Here is a 15,901-nt window from a genome sequence, read left to right on the forward strand (position 1 = left end):
CAGAAAAGACTGCATATACAGCAGCTGGTACATGCTATAGGCTATTTGGTGTGAAAAATAACATAGAAGAGCCAATGTTTGTGAGTTGTTTTTCTAAAACAGCTTTGGAAAGAGCACACCAAGTGGAACAAAGCAAGGCAGCTTTCTCTTCTGTCAGGCCATTATCTGCACAGAAGCACTCACAGCAGTGGCATTACGGTTACAGGGGAGATGAATAGTAGGACACCTATCATACAACACCATTGAAGGCTACTTCACCATTCAGTCACATTTTCAAGGCCTTTAGTTATTGTTTTTACTTGCCTGTGTTTTTTTTCCTACATGATTCCCCAGCTCTAAAACAGAAACAATCACATCTCACATTTGTTCAACACACTGAGATCTGTGTATGAATGTGCAAAGACATGTTATTTTTTTTTTGAAAACAAGTTGTGTGTCTTGTGAAAAATAAACCAAACAAGTGTTATTTTTAAAAATTTGTTTCATTTATTTGGCAGTAATATCCAAACGCCCCTGCTTCAAAAAATTACAAAATCAAGTAAAATAAGTGCACTAAGGAAACCTACAGAATACTGATAAATTTCACACACATACAAGGAGGAAATATAGAGGGAAGAGTGGGACTTTTTTGTTTGTTGCTTAAATGTGGGTTTTCGGGAAAAACAAAACAAAACACCTTCCCTGCCCCTCATAGTCTCTACAGCAACCATCCCAGAGGGCAATGGCTGAAATTCAGCACTTCCTTCCCCAGCAGCCAGCTCACCCTGCAGGAGTTAGTGACTGACCAGCCTGCAGAAGCCTGACCATTGCTCAGTCTGGGCTGCCCTTCTCCTCTTTGCAGGGAGCCAAGATGTTTTGGTCCCCTTTAAATACTGCTGCGCTTAGAACAGGCCCTATTTTCTACTGTGTCCCTTTGTGGGGGCACAAGGAGGAAGAGGCTCCACAGGCAGCAGCCCTTCCCAGAGGCATTGTTGTTGAACTCCCAGCCTGCTGCCTGAGGCTACCCTGGGATCTGTTGTATGGTTTCTCAGAGAGCTCAGCTTGCCAGACACCGCAGCCTGTCCCTCCACCTTCAGTGTAAGAGCAAGCTCTCTAAACCTCAGCTGCCAGCATGTCTCCATCTTGCCTAACAGCCACCCCTATCCACATGGCTGCACAGCCACAGCAGGCAGGAAGGGACAGAGAACACGTAACAGTGCAGCCTACAGAAACCCTGAAGCCATGCATTTGCCTCCCCTTCCTGCAGTCGCTCTGTCTTTCACAGTTGAAGATATTCCTGACTGAACAAGATGTTATCCCCATCCAGGGAAAGCCTTTAAGGCAAGCTGTTGTGTTTTCTCTAAGGCACTTTAACAACCCAAGCTGGAAGGAAGTGATCTGGGAGGCACTAACTACCTTTTAGAGCAGGGCTGGAATACAGCAAAACATTTATTAACAATGTTCCTGTGACTCCAGATCCAGAACACAAAGCTCTTTCATTCATACTCTAGGGAAGGAGCAAGCCTATGTCTAATGGGTACTCCTGTTCCACCAACCATTTCTTCCAGAGCCACCAGAACACAATAACTCTGTCCCAGTGTACTGTTCACATTACTCTCAGCTCATATGGACTCATTTCTCTCACCTTCACAGGTGACAGCTGCTCAAATCCAGGCCCTCATAAGAAAAAAACACCCAAGTCTCCTTCTCTATTTAGGATGCCAAAACCCCCATGGGAGGGTACATTATAATTCTCACTGGAAAAGTGGGACTATACCAGAGTCAATGGAAGTCCTCTGGCTTTATACCAGGAAAACAGCTCAAAGACCAGACAGCCTTTAACACATCTAGCTCATGGGAAAGAGCAAAGGAAGAGCCAAGCTTTCTTCTTTTCCTATACTTCTAGGTACCAGCTCATTCCTCCTCTCCAAGGAAAGCACTGTGCAAAAAAGGGAAGGTTGGGACAAAAGTCCTGCTGATCTTCACTCAAACTGGACAAGCTTTTGCAGATGCAAGTGGAATTTTGCTTGAGTAAGCAATAGGGACTGCAAGATACACAGCAACAACTGCTGAAGTTGCTCACAAACAAAGATGGAAGTCACAAGGAGTCGATCAGGGCACATGCAACTGCTTGGGAAGCACAGCATAGGCATGAAAGGGAACGTGGATGTTCAGGTGTGCACAAAGTACATTTGACAACTGCATAAGAAAATCAGCTGGGCTTCAGGCTACAGAGGTGACTATCAACAAAACAGCGTTTCATTTATATCTAGGACCAATGCTCTGAGAAATGTGTGGGATGAAATTGATCCATGAAGGAATGTGAGAGTAGTCAAAGGTGGTCTGATCAAGACATTGAGAAATGCATTAGTAATGAGGCTTCCAGCCCTGACTCCAAACTCATACCTGGAATCAAATAACAATAATGCTGCTGCCTCACCCCAGAGAAAGATGGAAAGCTCAAGATGATGCCAACAGCACAACTAAACAGTTTTCTACATAGTTAAGTTTTTTTAAGATACTGTACTAATGGGATTGCCTGGTCCCTCTGTCCCTAGACTGCTTTTAGCAATTTAGAGAGGCACAGACTTTGAGCACATGGTCAATGCCATCTAAGGGAGTGAGAGCTAGAAAGCTGCAGTTGCAATCTGTATCTGGTGAAACTAATTACATCCAGCCATACCTCTTCTTCCCATGAGGGATAATGCTATCCTCAGCTGGGAAATACCCTGTAGTGCAAGGCTTACCATTCTCCCATGGTGTTTGTGGTGGCTGAGCACAGTGCGATACAAACTGTGCATGGGTATTATGGTACTGTCAACAACAAAAAACCCACATGCTGGGTTTTCTTGAAAGATCTAGAGCTACAAAACATACAAAGGCTGAATCACTACCATATGAAATAAAAAAAATTAAAAACCCAAAACAAAAGGAAAAAAAGAAAGGGGAATCAACATGTGAATGTGATAAGAAACAAATACAATAGCACCTCTAAGGAGGGGGCAGGGACAGTAAGAGTGAGATGAGGTCAAAAGGAACCATGTTGTGTTGGAGCCTACGTTGTACTGGAGGAGCTGCTAGGGACAGTTTGGTGGAAAGCAAGGAGGAATGTGCTGGACTCATGCCAGCAGCATGGCACTATGACTCCCAGGTGTCACATCAGGCTGACCAGCTTTGAGGAGCTCAAAGCAAAGGGTAAGGTCCTTGAATAAAGGCTCAGCCACAAAACTGCCAGGCCTGCATTTCTGCAGCCAAAGCTGGTGTTGACAATTGTATTGACTGAAGACCCCCTTTTCTATCCAGCAGCGACCTCCATCCTTTCCCCAGATCCAGGGGAACAAAAAATCCCTGTTAGTTCTTAGAGGGAGCAGCTGTCTGCTCTGGGGAAGGGTCCCAGAGGCTGCTGTAAGTCCCTCCCAGCCTTCCAAGGTCCCAGCAATAAAGCTCCCTGAACAGGTGGGCTCTGTTCCCCTTTCCTGGCCCCGTTCTTTGTGTATTACAAAACAAATAACCCATCGCTATACATGTAAATATCTGTGACTGGGCAACTGTAGCAGACACTTGTGCATACTGAGATCAGCACTGGAGGACAGGGTGGGAGATTGGGCCCATCCTCCTGGGCTCCTCCACTATGGAGGACCCTTACATCTCCTTGGTGCTCATTCTCTTGGTCTTCTCAGCCGTCTCCTAGAGAAAGAAGGCATAGAAGTGAAGCTCTGTGCTGACACAAGAATTGGTAGTGCTCTGAAGTCTTTATAACTGAAAGCCCCACACCTGTATTTGTCCCCACAGCAAGAGATTTACTCTGCTCCCCCTTCTACCAAAAGTCTCCAAGTGACAGAAACAGAAGGAACCTATCTGGCAAGGGGAGGCTTAGTGCAAGCAGACCTTCCCAGCCTCATGCTAACCTGATGCTTCTGCAGTTCCTGAACATATCTGGCTATCTCCGCCTCAGTCAAATCTTGATCAGGTTGGTGTGTCTGAGCAGGTACCTTCTCATTCCTCCCTGGAAGCAGAAATGGAGTTTAGTGTTTCACAAATAGTGGATGTAAATTTCAGATGTTGAACCATGAAGAACAAAGAGAGGCAGGTCAGCCACAGCATCTGTCAAGCTTAGGAAGCCTTTGCTGGAAGATGGTATGGGTTGTCTTCTTAAAAAGAGAACAGGCCTTGTGGCTGCCTGGGACTTCACAACTTGAGTGTGGAGTCTGCCTATGTCTCTCCCTCCCATGTAACTGATAATAAAGCCACATGGAAGAGGCTACATAATATTCAAGAGAAAGCTATAATTAGTTCAAGCATCTTGGCCTCTTGTTGGGGATAAATGGAAGCTCAGTGCTACCCAAGTACAATAACTGATATCTAATAAAGAGGGAGCTTCACTCAGTGAAGATGTAACTTGCTAATGTGTTTGATCTTCAGTTTTATTATTCCTCTAACAATAGCCTCTATCCCCTCTGCTGCTCTGACATGGGCAGAAAGTCAAGGAATTGTTATCCCATTGCATGCTTCTGTCATGGATGCAGAGAACAAAGTAGGCAGCAAGAACAGCAACTTTGAAGGTTGTTTCAGGGAGACAAGAAACAGTGTCTCATTCTGCTTAATCTATGACACCTACACACAGCTCCTCTGGCAGCTCTCTTAATACTATGGTTGTCTTTTCCCAGGCGAGCTGCTACAGCTAAGTCTGAGCTGAGGTGATTCTGCAGCCTCTGCTGCAGATCAGATAGACTTGAAAAGCTCTGTACACACTTCTGCTGTTTCCCTCTCTCCTACTCTGCCCAAGCTACTGACTATAGATCTGAACCAGTGTACACTTCTAGCAGGTCCCACACAGCACTGAAACAAAGCTCCTGCAAGGCCCTGGTTTCTAGGGAAGAAGGACATGCAAACGCAGCAACGGCTGGGTTTCTAGGGAAGAAGGCCAGAAAAATGCAGCACCATGCTGGGAGGATGGATGGGCTCCTTGGGAAGGACTCACACATTTGCCAACACAGGGAAAAAGGTGGCATTCCACTGGCCCTGGACTACCCGTGATAAGGTGAAAAAACTGCAGCATGACCTCTCACCATTGTACCGTGGCTGTGCAAGTTTAAGTGCCTTCCAAAGGAGGAACCCTGCCTTACTATGACCACCACCTCCCTTCATCACCATTATTCTACAGCTTTTGTGGCAAGAAGCTAAAGTGTTTTCTTGGTATTGGATGAAGGTTCCTATATCCCCTCTTGATCTATATAGGGTCCTAGATCCTGTTTTACAAATTCCATAAACACAGATACAGTGAGGATATGAACACATATACAGGAAAGCTGACTTGCTCCCACCTACACAGACAGTAGCAGCCAGTGACCTATTTGGTCTGCACCAGCTGGGTGCAGATTAGCTCTGGTGAGGAAGATTTAGGGCTGACTTTTCACAACACCAAATCGAAACTACAAATCCCAGCAGCACTGTCCTGAGCCCAGTTACACACTTTCTGACCTCTGGAACAGTACCTGCTTGGATTTGACTAACATGGAACATATGAGGGTTATGCAGAAGCCACCATGGAAGAGCTGAGGAAAAGCTGGAGAGAGAAGAACCCTGGATAGCTAGTTCCTTCAGAAGGACAGAGAGTGAGAATTCCTTTCGTCCAAACCCAAACCTAGTAATTTTCTGGAGAGCATACAGACCCTCGCATGTCATTGCGGTGCACACCCAGTTCCCACAGGCACAGACACAGCGGTTGCACTCCACCTGGGTCTCTGCTCCGTCCGCATAGGTCTCATCTTCCAGGGCACACTCTGAAGAGGCACAAAACAAGGGCAGTACTTGTGAGAGAGCGAGCAGGCTAAAGATAACATACTTTGGAAATGCCTTGAGAGAGAATATGAGGTTTAAGGGGAAGCCTGCCTTCTGCCAACCACCAGAAGTTTCCTCATGACTAAAATATTCATGCTGAATTTGGTGAATGAAATCAGCCAAAATATAATTTGGGAAAGTCAAACCCTTTGTTTTTCTTCCTCAGAAGAACACATTTCAATTTCTCATTTCCGAATGAAATCCGAGTGTTGGATTTGTTTGAAATTCCTTATCTGATATACAAATAAAAGAACCCTTGAAATGAAAGCTTGGGTTATTCTGATACAGGTGGGGATAAGTTGGGGAAATTATTTGGAAGGATAGTGAACTTTGAGATGGTCATCAGGGAGGCTCTCTGTGTGAAAGGCAGAGCATAGCAGGACTTTGGTCTGGTCTGACTTTCCTAAGATATCCGGCTGTGAACTCTTCACATGATTGACCTCTGCACTGTTAAATGCATACCTTGACCTTACAAGCATACCGTACCCATTCAACCTATGTCCTTGCTTCTAAAATCCAAACCTTTCTCATCAAAAGAGCTGCAGGAACTTTGGGACAGTAAAAGCAGTACTTTCAACAATGCAGGGACAAAGAATGCTGTTGGATGAGAGGCAGGCATATATTAAATTTATCTATGGCAGTGGAGTTACAGCACTCGATGTCTGGCCTGAAGCTGATCTCTTTTTCTTTCCTCCCTTCCCAGGACCCCTTCTTATTCCCCAGGATAAGAGAGGAGTTCCTACTTCTCTCTGGTGGGTTGAAAGATGGGCTGAGGCACTTGAGAAATTCATTGAAGCTGAGCTTCCAGTCAGCATTTTCATCTGACAGTTCAATGAGGGCATCTACGCAGAGTCCCCTGAAAGGAAACAGAGAGGCTTGTTCCACACAGGGCTGTGCTAGGCCAGTCCTTGCTCTACTGTCTTCAGAGTGCAGGTGAGTAAAAACATTAAGAACTAGGGAGACTCCAAGATGTCTGGCAGAAGCGACTTCTCTAATGAAACCTCATGGGATACAGACACAAGAAAAACAGTCACAAAATACTCTCTGTCTGGCAAAGGGCTGGGCAGGGGGGGGATATTCAGAACAGCAGGAATAGGACATCCACATTTGTTGACATCTACATGCTGTCACACAGGTAAAGATGCAAGCACAGCATAACCACAAGCAGCCTTTTTTCACACAGTAGCAGACAAAGAAAGAGGGAAATCTCTCAAACTATAGGCTGTGTATGAACACTGTTTTCCACCATCTTCTTTGTACTGGATCTAGCTGTTAGGCAAAAGGTGAGGGGAGTCCCTAGGAAACCGAATGTATTAGGAAACAGAAAGAAGATGACTAATCTTCTGTTACCCTACTCTCTTCTGGCTGCACAAATGCTTGATTTAGGGCAAAAGAGGGTTGGAATACATGCCTAACATGAAGGTTTGAGATAGGACTGCTCCTCTTGTGGTGTTCATGCCTATTTAGGTAAGAAGCCACTCATACACAGGTAACTCTGTCAATGCAAGTCCTAACTGATATTTACACTGAGTGAATTTCCATGTTCATTCTACCACATATGCTCCCTGGCCCTCCCTCTGGCATTCTGTCCACTGCCCACCTGAGCAACTTGTTGGTCTCCTGGTCCATGTAGGTGGTGATGTTGATGGCAGTCTCATTCTGCTCCACGAACTTCAGGAATTCAGTGGAGTCCAAGCGAGAATCACCATCATCAAAGGTCTGTAGGGGTAGATGGGAAGATGTGAGAGGCTCTCATTTATCAGTTCAAAAGTATCCCTTCCTTCTTCCTCTTCCATATGTACATAGCATTTTGAAGCTTTAGTAAGATAAGTTCCATTATCCCTGTTTTTCAGAAAGAAAGAGGCTCAGAGAAAAGTAGCAACATATCCACATTAGCCTCAGAATGAGAGAGATATGATCCTAGCCTTGTTCTCACAGATGAGCTACACTGCCTCTCAATCACCTCCTGCTGCTTGATTTATGGCTCTAACCCTATTTCTTCTCTTTGTTCCAGCCAGCTCTTAGCTTTCTTATATACCTCCCGCCTTAGAGCAGACCACCTGCATTTAAGGACGTGTCAGCTTTCCAGTATGTGTAAATCCCAAAGCTGTGCCAGGACTCCGACAGTGACAAAAGGGAAAAAGCACAGGAAGCAATTTTCGGGTGATAACAGGGAAAAAATTTAATCCAATAGCACAACACCTCACCATCAACTTCTTAAGGTCCTGACAAGATTCCTGGCACTGAAGAACAGTGTTTTCATCCCCAAAATCCTGGCTGTACTCCCAAAGAAGTAATTGCATTTTGCTTTCCTATTTGGAGATGTGATACCACAGTGCTGGGCACTCAGCAGGAACTGCTGTGCCCCCTCAGAGACAGCTGCATTGCTGTGAGTGGAAAATTAGTCTTGCATGCAGACTGCTGCTACCTAATTTTTGCTGTGTGATGGGGGCAGGTTGCTGTGGCTCCTTGTGTAGTGCTCTCAGGAATGCTGGAATAGACACTGCCTGTTGTTACCTTTATGCGTTTCACAAGAAACATCTAGGGCTAGGGAAATTATCCTGCATAATTGTTCCACATGTCAACTTCTACTAGACTTTGAAGCCTCTTGTACTGCTTTTTTTATCTGAAAATGATTGCAGTTCTCTTAATGACCCAGACTGTTAAGTGAGTTTTCTTGCCTTTCAAAGCTGTGGTATACATTAAGGCATTCCCACAGAGATCCTCCAAAATGGAGCAGTTTCCCACTACTGGCCTCGCTCCTCTTTAAATAATGTCCTTCAAGGTCATGGCCTACCTGATGGAACAAAGCACATCCTAGTCAGCCACACAAATCAGGCTTTCAGGAGGGAAATAGCTCAATGCCATATCTACAAACCTGCCCATCAAGAAGAAAAGGGAAAAGCTTCATTTCAACTATGCCTCCAATACATACAAGCAATATATGCAGGACAGGAAATAGGCCACTTGTAGGAATGCAGGGCGTGAAGAGCCCCACAGCTTGGCATTACAAAATTCCTCCAGTGACAGCAGATGCTGCTGACACAAATTTCTGTGTGTTTGAAGCAGTTTAGTTTGCTTTGCCTTGATTTTTCCAGTTGTTTCAAACTCTGAATTCTGCTTTAAAAATGTTTCAAAGCATTAATAATAAGGTAGTTGTAAAGGTGGATTACCACCTGACAGAGAATCACAGAAACGTTAAGATTGGAAAAGACCTCCAAGATCATTGAGTCCAACCTCTGATTGAATACCACCTTACCAACTAAACCACATGCCACATCCAGTTGTTTCTCAAACCCTTCCAGGGATGGTGACTCCACCATATCCCCTGGCAGTCACTCTTTCCCCAGCCTGTTGCGCTGCCTGGGATTGTTGTTACCCAAATGCAGGAGCTGGCATTTGGCCTTACTGAACCTCATACTGTTGACCTTTGCCATGGAAATTCTCCCTTTGGTACAAGCAGAGGTATTTCTTTCCCATAAGAACTCTCACCCAGTGGCTGGGACCAGTGCTCCAGAAAAAGTGGGACAGTAAAGAGAACATGAGGCTGCCTGCCTCTGAGCTGCAGCCTCAGGATATCACCAGTATGCTGACAGGCATGGGGACAGCAGGTGTGAATGGCTTGTGCGATGACAGTGGAACAAGTCTGTGGCTGGCTCATGCAATTCAGCAAAGCCCATGACTGGGGGAGACCTTGCAAAAGTGGCTGGGGACAGCACATTTGCAGGGAGAGGGACTGATACAGGACACTGCCACTTTTGGCTGCTGGCAGGCACTGATAGGAGTGCCCAGGTCAGTGGATTTCCAAAGACAGTGCAGCATTAAAGGCTGCAAATGTGAGGATGCTCTGTGGAGTGAGGGGACCAGCTCCTCTATCTCACCAGGGAGTGGCATTGCCATGGCAAATTTGCTTGCAGTGTTAACTCCTGTTAGGCACCATTAAACTCTCTGTCAACAGCCTATGATTTAAATGTTCTCCCCTCTTCCCCACCAGTTCCTCCAGATCCATCCTGAATGCTTTGAAGTCTCTGTCAGGAGCCAGGCATGAGAGGGAGGGAGACAGCAGTGCAAGTGGCAGGAGCACTGGGATCTGCTGGTTACAGAAGGGGGTGCAGATAGGCTGAGGGACAGACTGACAGGGAGGAGGGAAGAACAGAATTATTGCAAGGCCGAAGACTCAAGTGGCTACTTTCACTCTGCAGAGTCTAGGGAACTGCAAGTTCTCAGCCACAACTAGGACATATTCCTTGAGGCCCTCAAGTGTCTCCGATACCCATCTCAGCATGGCCTTGGGACTATCTGGAAAAAAGATCAGCAGCCCTTGCCACAGCTTCCTGCATTTCCAGCACTTTCACCTCCTTTTCTTTGGCTTTTTATCCCTGAAATTAGTTCTCAACTCTGCTACAGGCACATGTGACTTACCCTCCTCCTTTTCACCAGGTCAGACACCAGGAGCCAGAGATGCTCCATATCTGGTTGTCACAAGCTGTGAGAATGGCTCAGTCTGTGGTTGCTGCAGACAGCCCATAACACATCAGGCTGTAGAACTTATCAGATCCCTCTGGTACCCAGTTCAACAAGCACATCACACACTGGAGCCTCTCAGCTGGGGGCACAGAAGCTATTATGCAGTGACAAGGTGAGAAATGTTGTCTAGGCTCTGAGGCAGGTGCTGCTCTACTTACCTTGAAATATTTGTCCAGGACTTCACTGTAGTTACTGCCCTTGGAGAACCACCCATCTGGAATAATCTCAGCTTCCAGCCACTGGATGACCCGGCGACGAAGCTCATCCCTGTTCGACTGGTAGCAGACAACTGTAATGGGAGACAGTGCAGAAAAAGGAAAAGTAAGAGATATCAAGCTGGCAGGGAGATCACAGAGAGAGGACTGTAAATAAAAGCCAGCTAGCCTGGCCTGATGGCGGCTTGCAGTCTCTCAGTCCAGTCCATGGAGTTACGTAACTGCCAGATCCAAGAAGATGTGTCAGGTGCTGAAAAGTGGATGGGCTGTTGGTGACACCATGTGGCACGGCTGGGAAACAACACTCCTCCTCCTGCGCTTCCTTCCCTTTCCTGAAGCTTGTGGAAGAACCCAGAGCTGACTCATCTTGGTGTGAAAAGTCCCAGACTGAGCGAGAAAGGTAACTGGCAATGTCATCAGGCTTCCCAATCCTGTGTAGAATTGCCATTCAGCTGTCAACCCTAAAACACCAAAATTTCTATCCTCTGCGAGGGTGAAGTCTAGATGACCAAGCCTTTCTACCACTCTGTCTCCGAGACTTGAATTTTATGGCCTACTGTCTCAGGAAAGATTGTTTTTTCAAAGCCCTGATTTTTCCACTCTGACTGCAAACAAGAGGAGGTCAAGTTGGGCTTGTTCACTCACAGTGCTTGCCTGGTTTCTCCAGAGTGGTTATCACTTTGTGTGCTACAAATACAAAAACAAAAGCCTAGCTGTGAATTGTTACACCTGCTCAGTGGTCAGCAAAGCCAGAAAAGGAAGCAGTGTGCATTCACATCACTTTGGCATAATAAGGATCTTCTGAATCCAATCACTTTATCACAACCAGATGGAGAGATGAAAAAAACCGAGCTCTGTAGGGATTCTGCATGTTTAATTTTGTACTTCTTTAAAACTGCCTTAGAGTGGTGGCCATGCTCTGACATGGTCCCTCCTCTTTATTTTGTATAAGACTTTGCTCTCAACTGTCCTAGGAAGTTAAAGTTGATGATTATACAGCTCCAGTACTTCGAGGTCATGAATGGGAAAAGGCTGTCCTGATGACAAACCATGGCCCTAAAATCCACTGTTAAGAACATATGGCAATACATAAGAGGAGAAACCAAGCAGAGGGAATTGAAGAGACTTATAATTTAGGTGATCATAGAATCATTTAGGTTAGAAGAGACTCTTAAGATCATCTTGTTGGCTGAAGATAGAAGCAGTTCACCTGTATCTCCTGACTCTCTGCCTCTGCACTCATTGGTTCATCACTCCTAAAGCAAAGTCTCCTTTTCAAAGGGTGCTCTTGGAGTTGGGAACAACAACTCCACAGTTACGGTCTTAGATCCTCAATGAAGGAGTGCTCTACCCCTGTCTTGGTGATCAGCACAGTTTGAGTCCCTGTGGGCAAACTATGTCTATGCTGAGTTCCTGAGACATCCCAGCACAGTGAAATGTCCAGGAGATGTATGAGCTCTGAAAGGTTACCCAAGGGTAAAGAGCTAGGCAATCACATTTCAGCTGATTTATCAACTCAGACACTTCTACAGCCTATGCAGGATATGACTTTTACACAGAGGTCTGCACTCCCCAGCACACCCTCCTGCCCATTTCCCAGAGTATACAAATTCATACAGAGGCCTCAGCCAAACAGGAGACAGTTTCTTACCTGGACTTGCAGCTGGATTCTCAGACTTCTTTTCTGTTAATGGAAAGAGAGAAGACATTTCTGATGCAGTGTGAAGCAATACAAAACTCTTCCCACCAAAAAAGTAGAGGAACCTGGGAGTCTTTGGGTATATGAGGGTGACATGCATGACTGAGGGGCTGGAATCCCCTGGACCCTGAGGAGATACTGAGGATAATTTAGACTAAAGAATGGAAGGCTCAGGGACTCCAAGAGCTGAAATGAGGGATGCGGGGCTCCAGGTGGCTCTTTAAAGTGCTGTTTATTGTATCCAAATGATGCAGCAATTCGCGGGGTGTGGGTGACAAGAGCCCAGCCCACAGCCTTTTCAGCCACAGCTGTGGGTTTGGCTCAAGCCAACTCTAGTTGTGGTTACAATGCATTATACACTTTTCATTGCAGAGCATCTTAAAACATTACAATCAACCAATACTTTTACTATTACCTATAGCCTATCATAACTACTAACACTACCATATTCATGTTACTATTTTCAATTACAAAAAGTTGGTATATTACAGTTTAAGCTAGAAGTTGTTTTTCAGTTTTCTTGCAGTGGAAAATTCTGAGATCTCTTCTCTACTTGCAACATGGCATTTTTGTTTGCCTGTGAAAATCTTTTTTCTTGGTAAAAACATCTTTTGTTTGAGGTGGATTTATCCTTTGCTCAGAGTCATAAAAGCCCCTTCCAACTCACTAGCTCTTTGCCTTCTAGTTACCCAGTAAGACTGCCTCATCAATCCTTTTCTTTTATATCAAAACTTGCTATCATTTCTATTCCTTCCTCAGATTCTACATTTAAAGATCTTTCTGTTATACATGCATATTTGTGAGACCTTCCTGTCAAATCTTTATCCATCCCAACAAGGGACAATCTCATCAATGTCTATAAATGTGATGGAAGGAAATGAGGAAGACTGCACCACACTTTTATCCATGGTATCCAGTGACAGGGCAAGAGACAGTGGACACACACTGAAACACATTAAACCTTGTCTAAACACAAGAAAACCATGCAGCTGTTATGTGTATGTGTGAGTTAAACAGTTAAACCAATGAGGCAAAATCCTTGCTCCTAAAGTTATTGAGGTTCCTTATGAACACGAATGATAGTATTGGTTTCAGGAGTTTATCCTCAGAGCATGATTTTTACTCATCAGTTAAACTGAGACATTTATCTGGCTGAATCCAAAAGCTTAGAGTGAGGCAGCAGGACTAAAAGGTTGTCCTGCTCTCTGGAGTGCCCCACTCCCAGAAGCTTAGGGAGACAATAGCTCCAAGGTCCCCCAACAGTCAAGGTGTCAGGGTTTTGAATGAACTAATGAGGGCCTTAATGGCCCTGCTGGCCTAAACTAGAGCCTCTGTCCATACTCTCTAACCTTGAACCAAGCGGCTCCATTTCATATCTGATGCCACAACTCCTAATCCTTGCCTGTGATTATTATCTTGTAGCCATGCCTGCCTCCAGCTCTGTTGCAAACACTCTCTTCCATAGACTGTTGATCCAGGCCCTGACCTGGTGACTGTGTTCCCGTCTTGATCTCAGCCCTGCCACAGACTGCATCACTATGAGCTTGTCTGGCTGTAGGCTGATTCTGGTTACCAGAATCACCAGCCCTGACTTCATGATGTGATTTCTGGCCTACTTCATCATTGCCAGGTTGCCTGGTCATCTGGACTCTTGCTTGAGTCTGGCTACTCTTCAGAGGCTTGCCTTGTTTATTCCACTCAGCACCTGTGGGACAAGGTCTTGGCTGGTGAGGCCTCTGCCTTGCCTCATTATCATGCTTCCCTTTCAACTCTCTGTCCCTGAGAGTGTAACCAGTCCTCCTTGCCAGGGTTACCTTTACAGTGGCCATCATAATCCACCTGGATCTTAGAGCCAGTGAGGCAGGCATCACGGTGCAGCTCACAGTGGTTCAGGTACGTCTTGCCATTGCTCCCGCACACAGGCCTCTTGTGAGGATGGCATTTCTGTGGGAAAGCCAGAGAACAGTGTTTTACCAGCCTCCTTGGGGCAGCTACAGGGAGGCAGGTGAGTCCAAGCATCAGCCCAGCTCAAGAGAAGTCCTTGGCATAGTCCCCTTGCCCTTGTGTTTGGAACAGGCTAACTTACCCATCATTACCCCAGAAAAACCCACACAGAGAAGTCTGTGGGTGTGAGTTCAAAGGCCTCACTTCATGCCAGTTTCCATCACCTCCAGCATGACAGAAGTCTTTCTGAAAGCAGACCCCTGCAGGGTAATCAGTGCTCAGCATAAATATGGAGCATAATCCTGCAACTGCTGCTCCATGTGCCCTGGCCATGCCTGCCCAGAAGTGTTTCTGTGCCTCTGGTCTATGCACCTGCGCTTGCTTGGCCCCACTGCATCTCCCTCTAGACTGTTCCACCCTTCTGCAACCAAATGATAGAATAAGCCATCAGCCATGAACAAACAGCACAGGTTACAGCAAAGAAAGTTCACCAGTGCCACTGTTCAGCTTCTTTCTTCTGTCCCCTTCAGTCTGGCCAAGCCTACCCAGAATGACAGACTCTCTTCCTACTCAACAGAGCATTTCAATCTTCAGTGACCAGCTGGTCATGCCATAGCTGCAAGATCTGAGGGAAGCGGGTACAAAGAGCCACATAACCATTCACATGAGGCAGGCAGAAATGTTTTGAAGGCATGAGGCAGAGCAGAGTAGGGAGACACTGTGTCTCTACAACTGGGAAAGGCTCTTCTAATCATCTCTGACTCCCTGCTGGATAAAGCTATTCATCCTTATAGCACCCTACCACAATTATTTCCATTTTACAAAAGCTAGAGTAGGGTGCTTGTAACCTTCTCAAACAGGACTCCAGTGAGGCCAGGCTGACTTGGCGCTCACAGACCACTCCCTAGAGTGCCCTTCCAAGCCAGCTGCATATCCATACCCCATTGGGTGCTCCCAACAAAAGATGTCCAGTCAAGTCTCCTGTGCCTGTAAAGATCCTACGCAGTCCTGCAAGCAGCACATCTATGAGTCCCAGGCTATACCTACCCTACAGGGCTCTTCCTCCACACAACACTGGAAACAATCCTGTTGTTTGAAGAGCCACTGTAAATGTGCAACTCCTTCAAAACATCTATAGCCTTATTCCATCCTTCCAGTGACAGAAACCCATCTGAGGGGTGATGGTGGTGGCACCTGTCCCATACACAGAACCTGTGCTGCTCCTGTACCTCAATGCAAAGGCAGGTTGGCTCTCCCTTCTCCGTCACTGCACATTCACGCCCAGCTCCACAGAAAACATTGGCACAGATCTTAGATTTGCTCCTTGGCTCTTCCTGCAAGATACAAAGTCAGAGGCACAAAATACATCATTGTCCAGAAGAGTAAGAGCACAGTTTAAAAAATAACACATTTAACTGTTATCAGGACAAAAAGGTACCATGGTATTAAGGAGGGGATGACAGAACAAGAGAGACATGACTTCAATTGATGGACAGCTCAGACAATAAGAAGGAGCTGACACAAGAACAAGGGCTACAGTCTCAAGAATACAGGGTTTCCTTAAGGTCATTCCTGGAAAATCACCTGGGAGAATTGGAGCAAACATGAGCAAGAGGTGGTCCAGCAAGAATGGCAAGAATAATTAGAATAATTTGCTCATGCCAAGGACTGCTGTCTTTAAAATTTCTTTTCATGG

General features: G+C 45.8%; 1 protein-coding gene across 2 annotated transcripts in view; it reads right to left on the reverse strand.

Moving 5' to 3' along the window:
* Positions 1–463: 463 nt before the first annotated feature.
* FSTL1 (follistatin like 1) overlaps positions 464–15,901 on the reverse strand; it is a 212,003-nt gene continuing 196,565 nt past the window's right edge. For both annotated transcript variants that reach the window (XM_079305734.1, XM_079305733.1), the window contains exons 3-11: positions 15,435–15,539; positions 14,076–14,205; positions 12,214–12,246; positions 10,506–10,636; positions 7,421–7,539; positions 6,564–6,676; positions 5,652–5,762; positions 3,888–3,985; positions 464–3,666 (exon numbers count right to left, since the gene is read on the reverse strand). In XM_079305734.1, coding sequence (XP_079161860.1) covers positions 3,622–3,666; positions 3,888–3,985; positions 5,652–5,762; positions 6,564–6,676; positions 7,421–7,539; positions 10,506–10,636; positions 12,214–12,246; positions 14,076–14,205; positions 15,435–15,539 — 885 coding nt within the window. In that variant the 3' untranslated portion in view covers positions 464–3,621. The remainder of the gene's footprint in view (positions 3,667–3,887; positions 3,986–5,651; positions 5,763–6,563; positions 6,677–7,420; positions 7,540–10,505; positions 10,637–12,213; positions 12,247–14,075; positions 14,206–15,434; positions 15,540–15,901) is intronic.

The sequence above is a fragment of the Erithacus rubecula genome (genome assembly GCF_903797595.1).
Source record: "Erithacus rubecula genome assembly, chromosome: 1".
In the NCBI taxonomy this organism is placed as follows: domain Eukaryota; kingdom Metazoa; phylum Chordata; class Aves; order Passeriformes; family Muscicapidae; genus Erithacus; species Erithacus rubecula.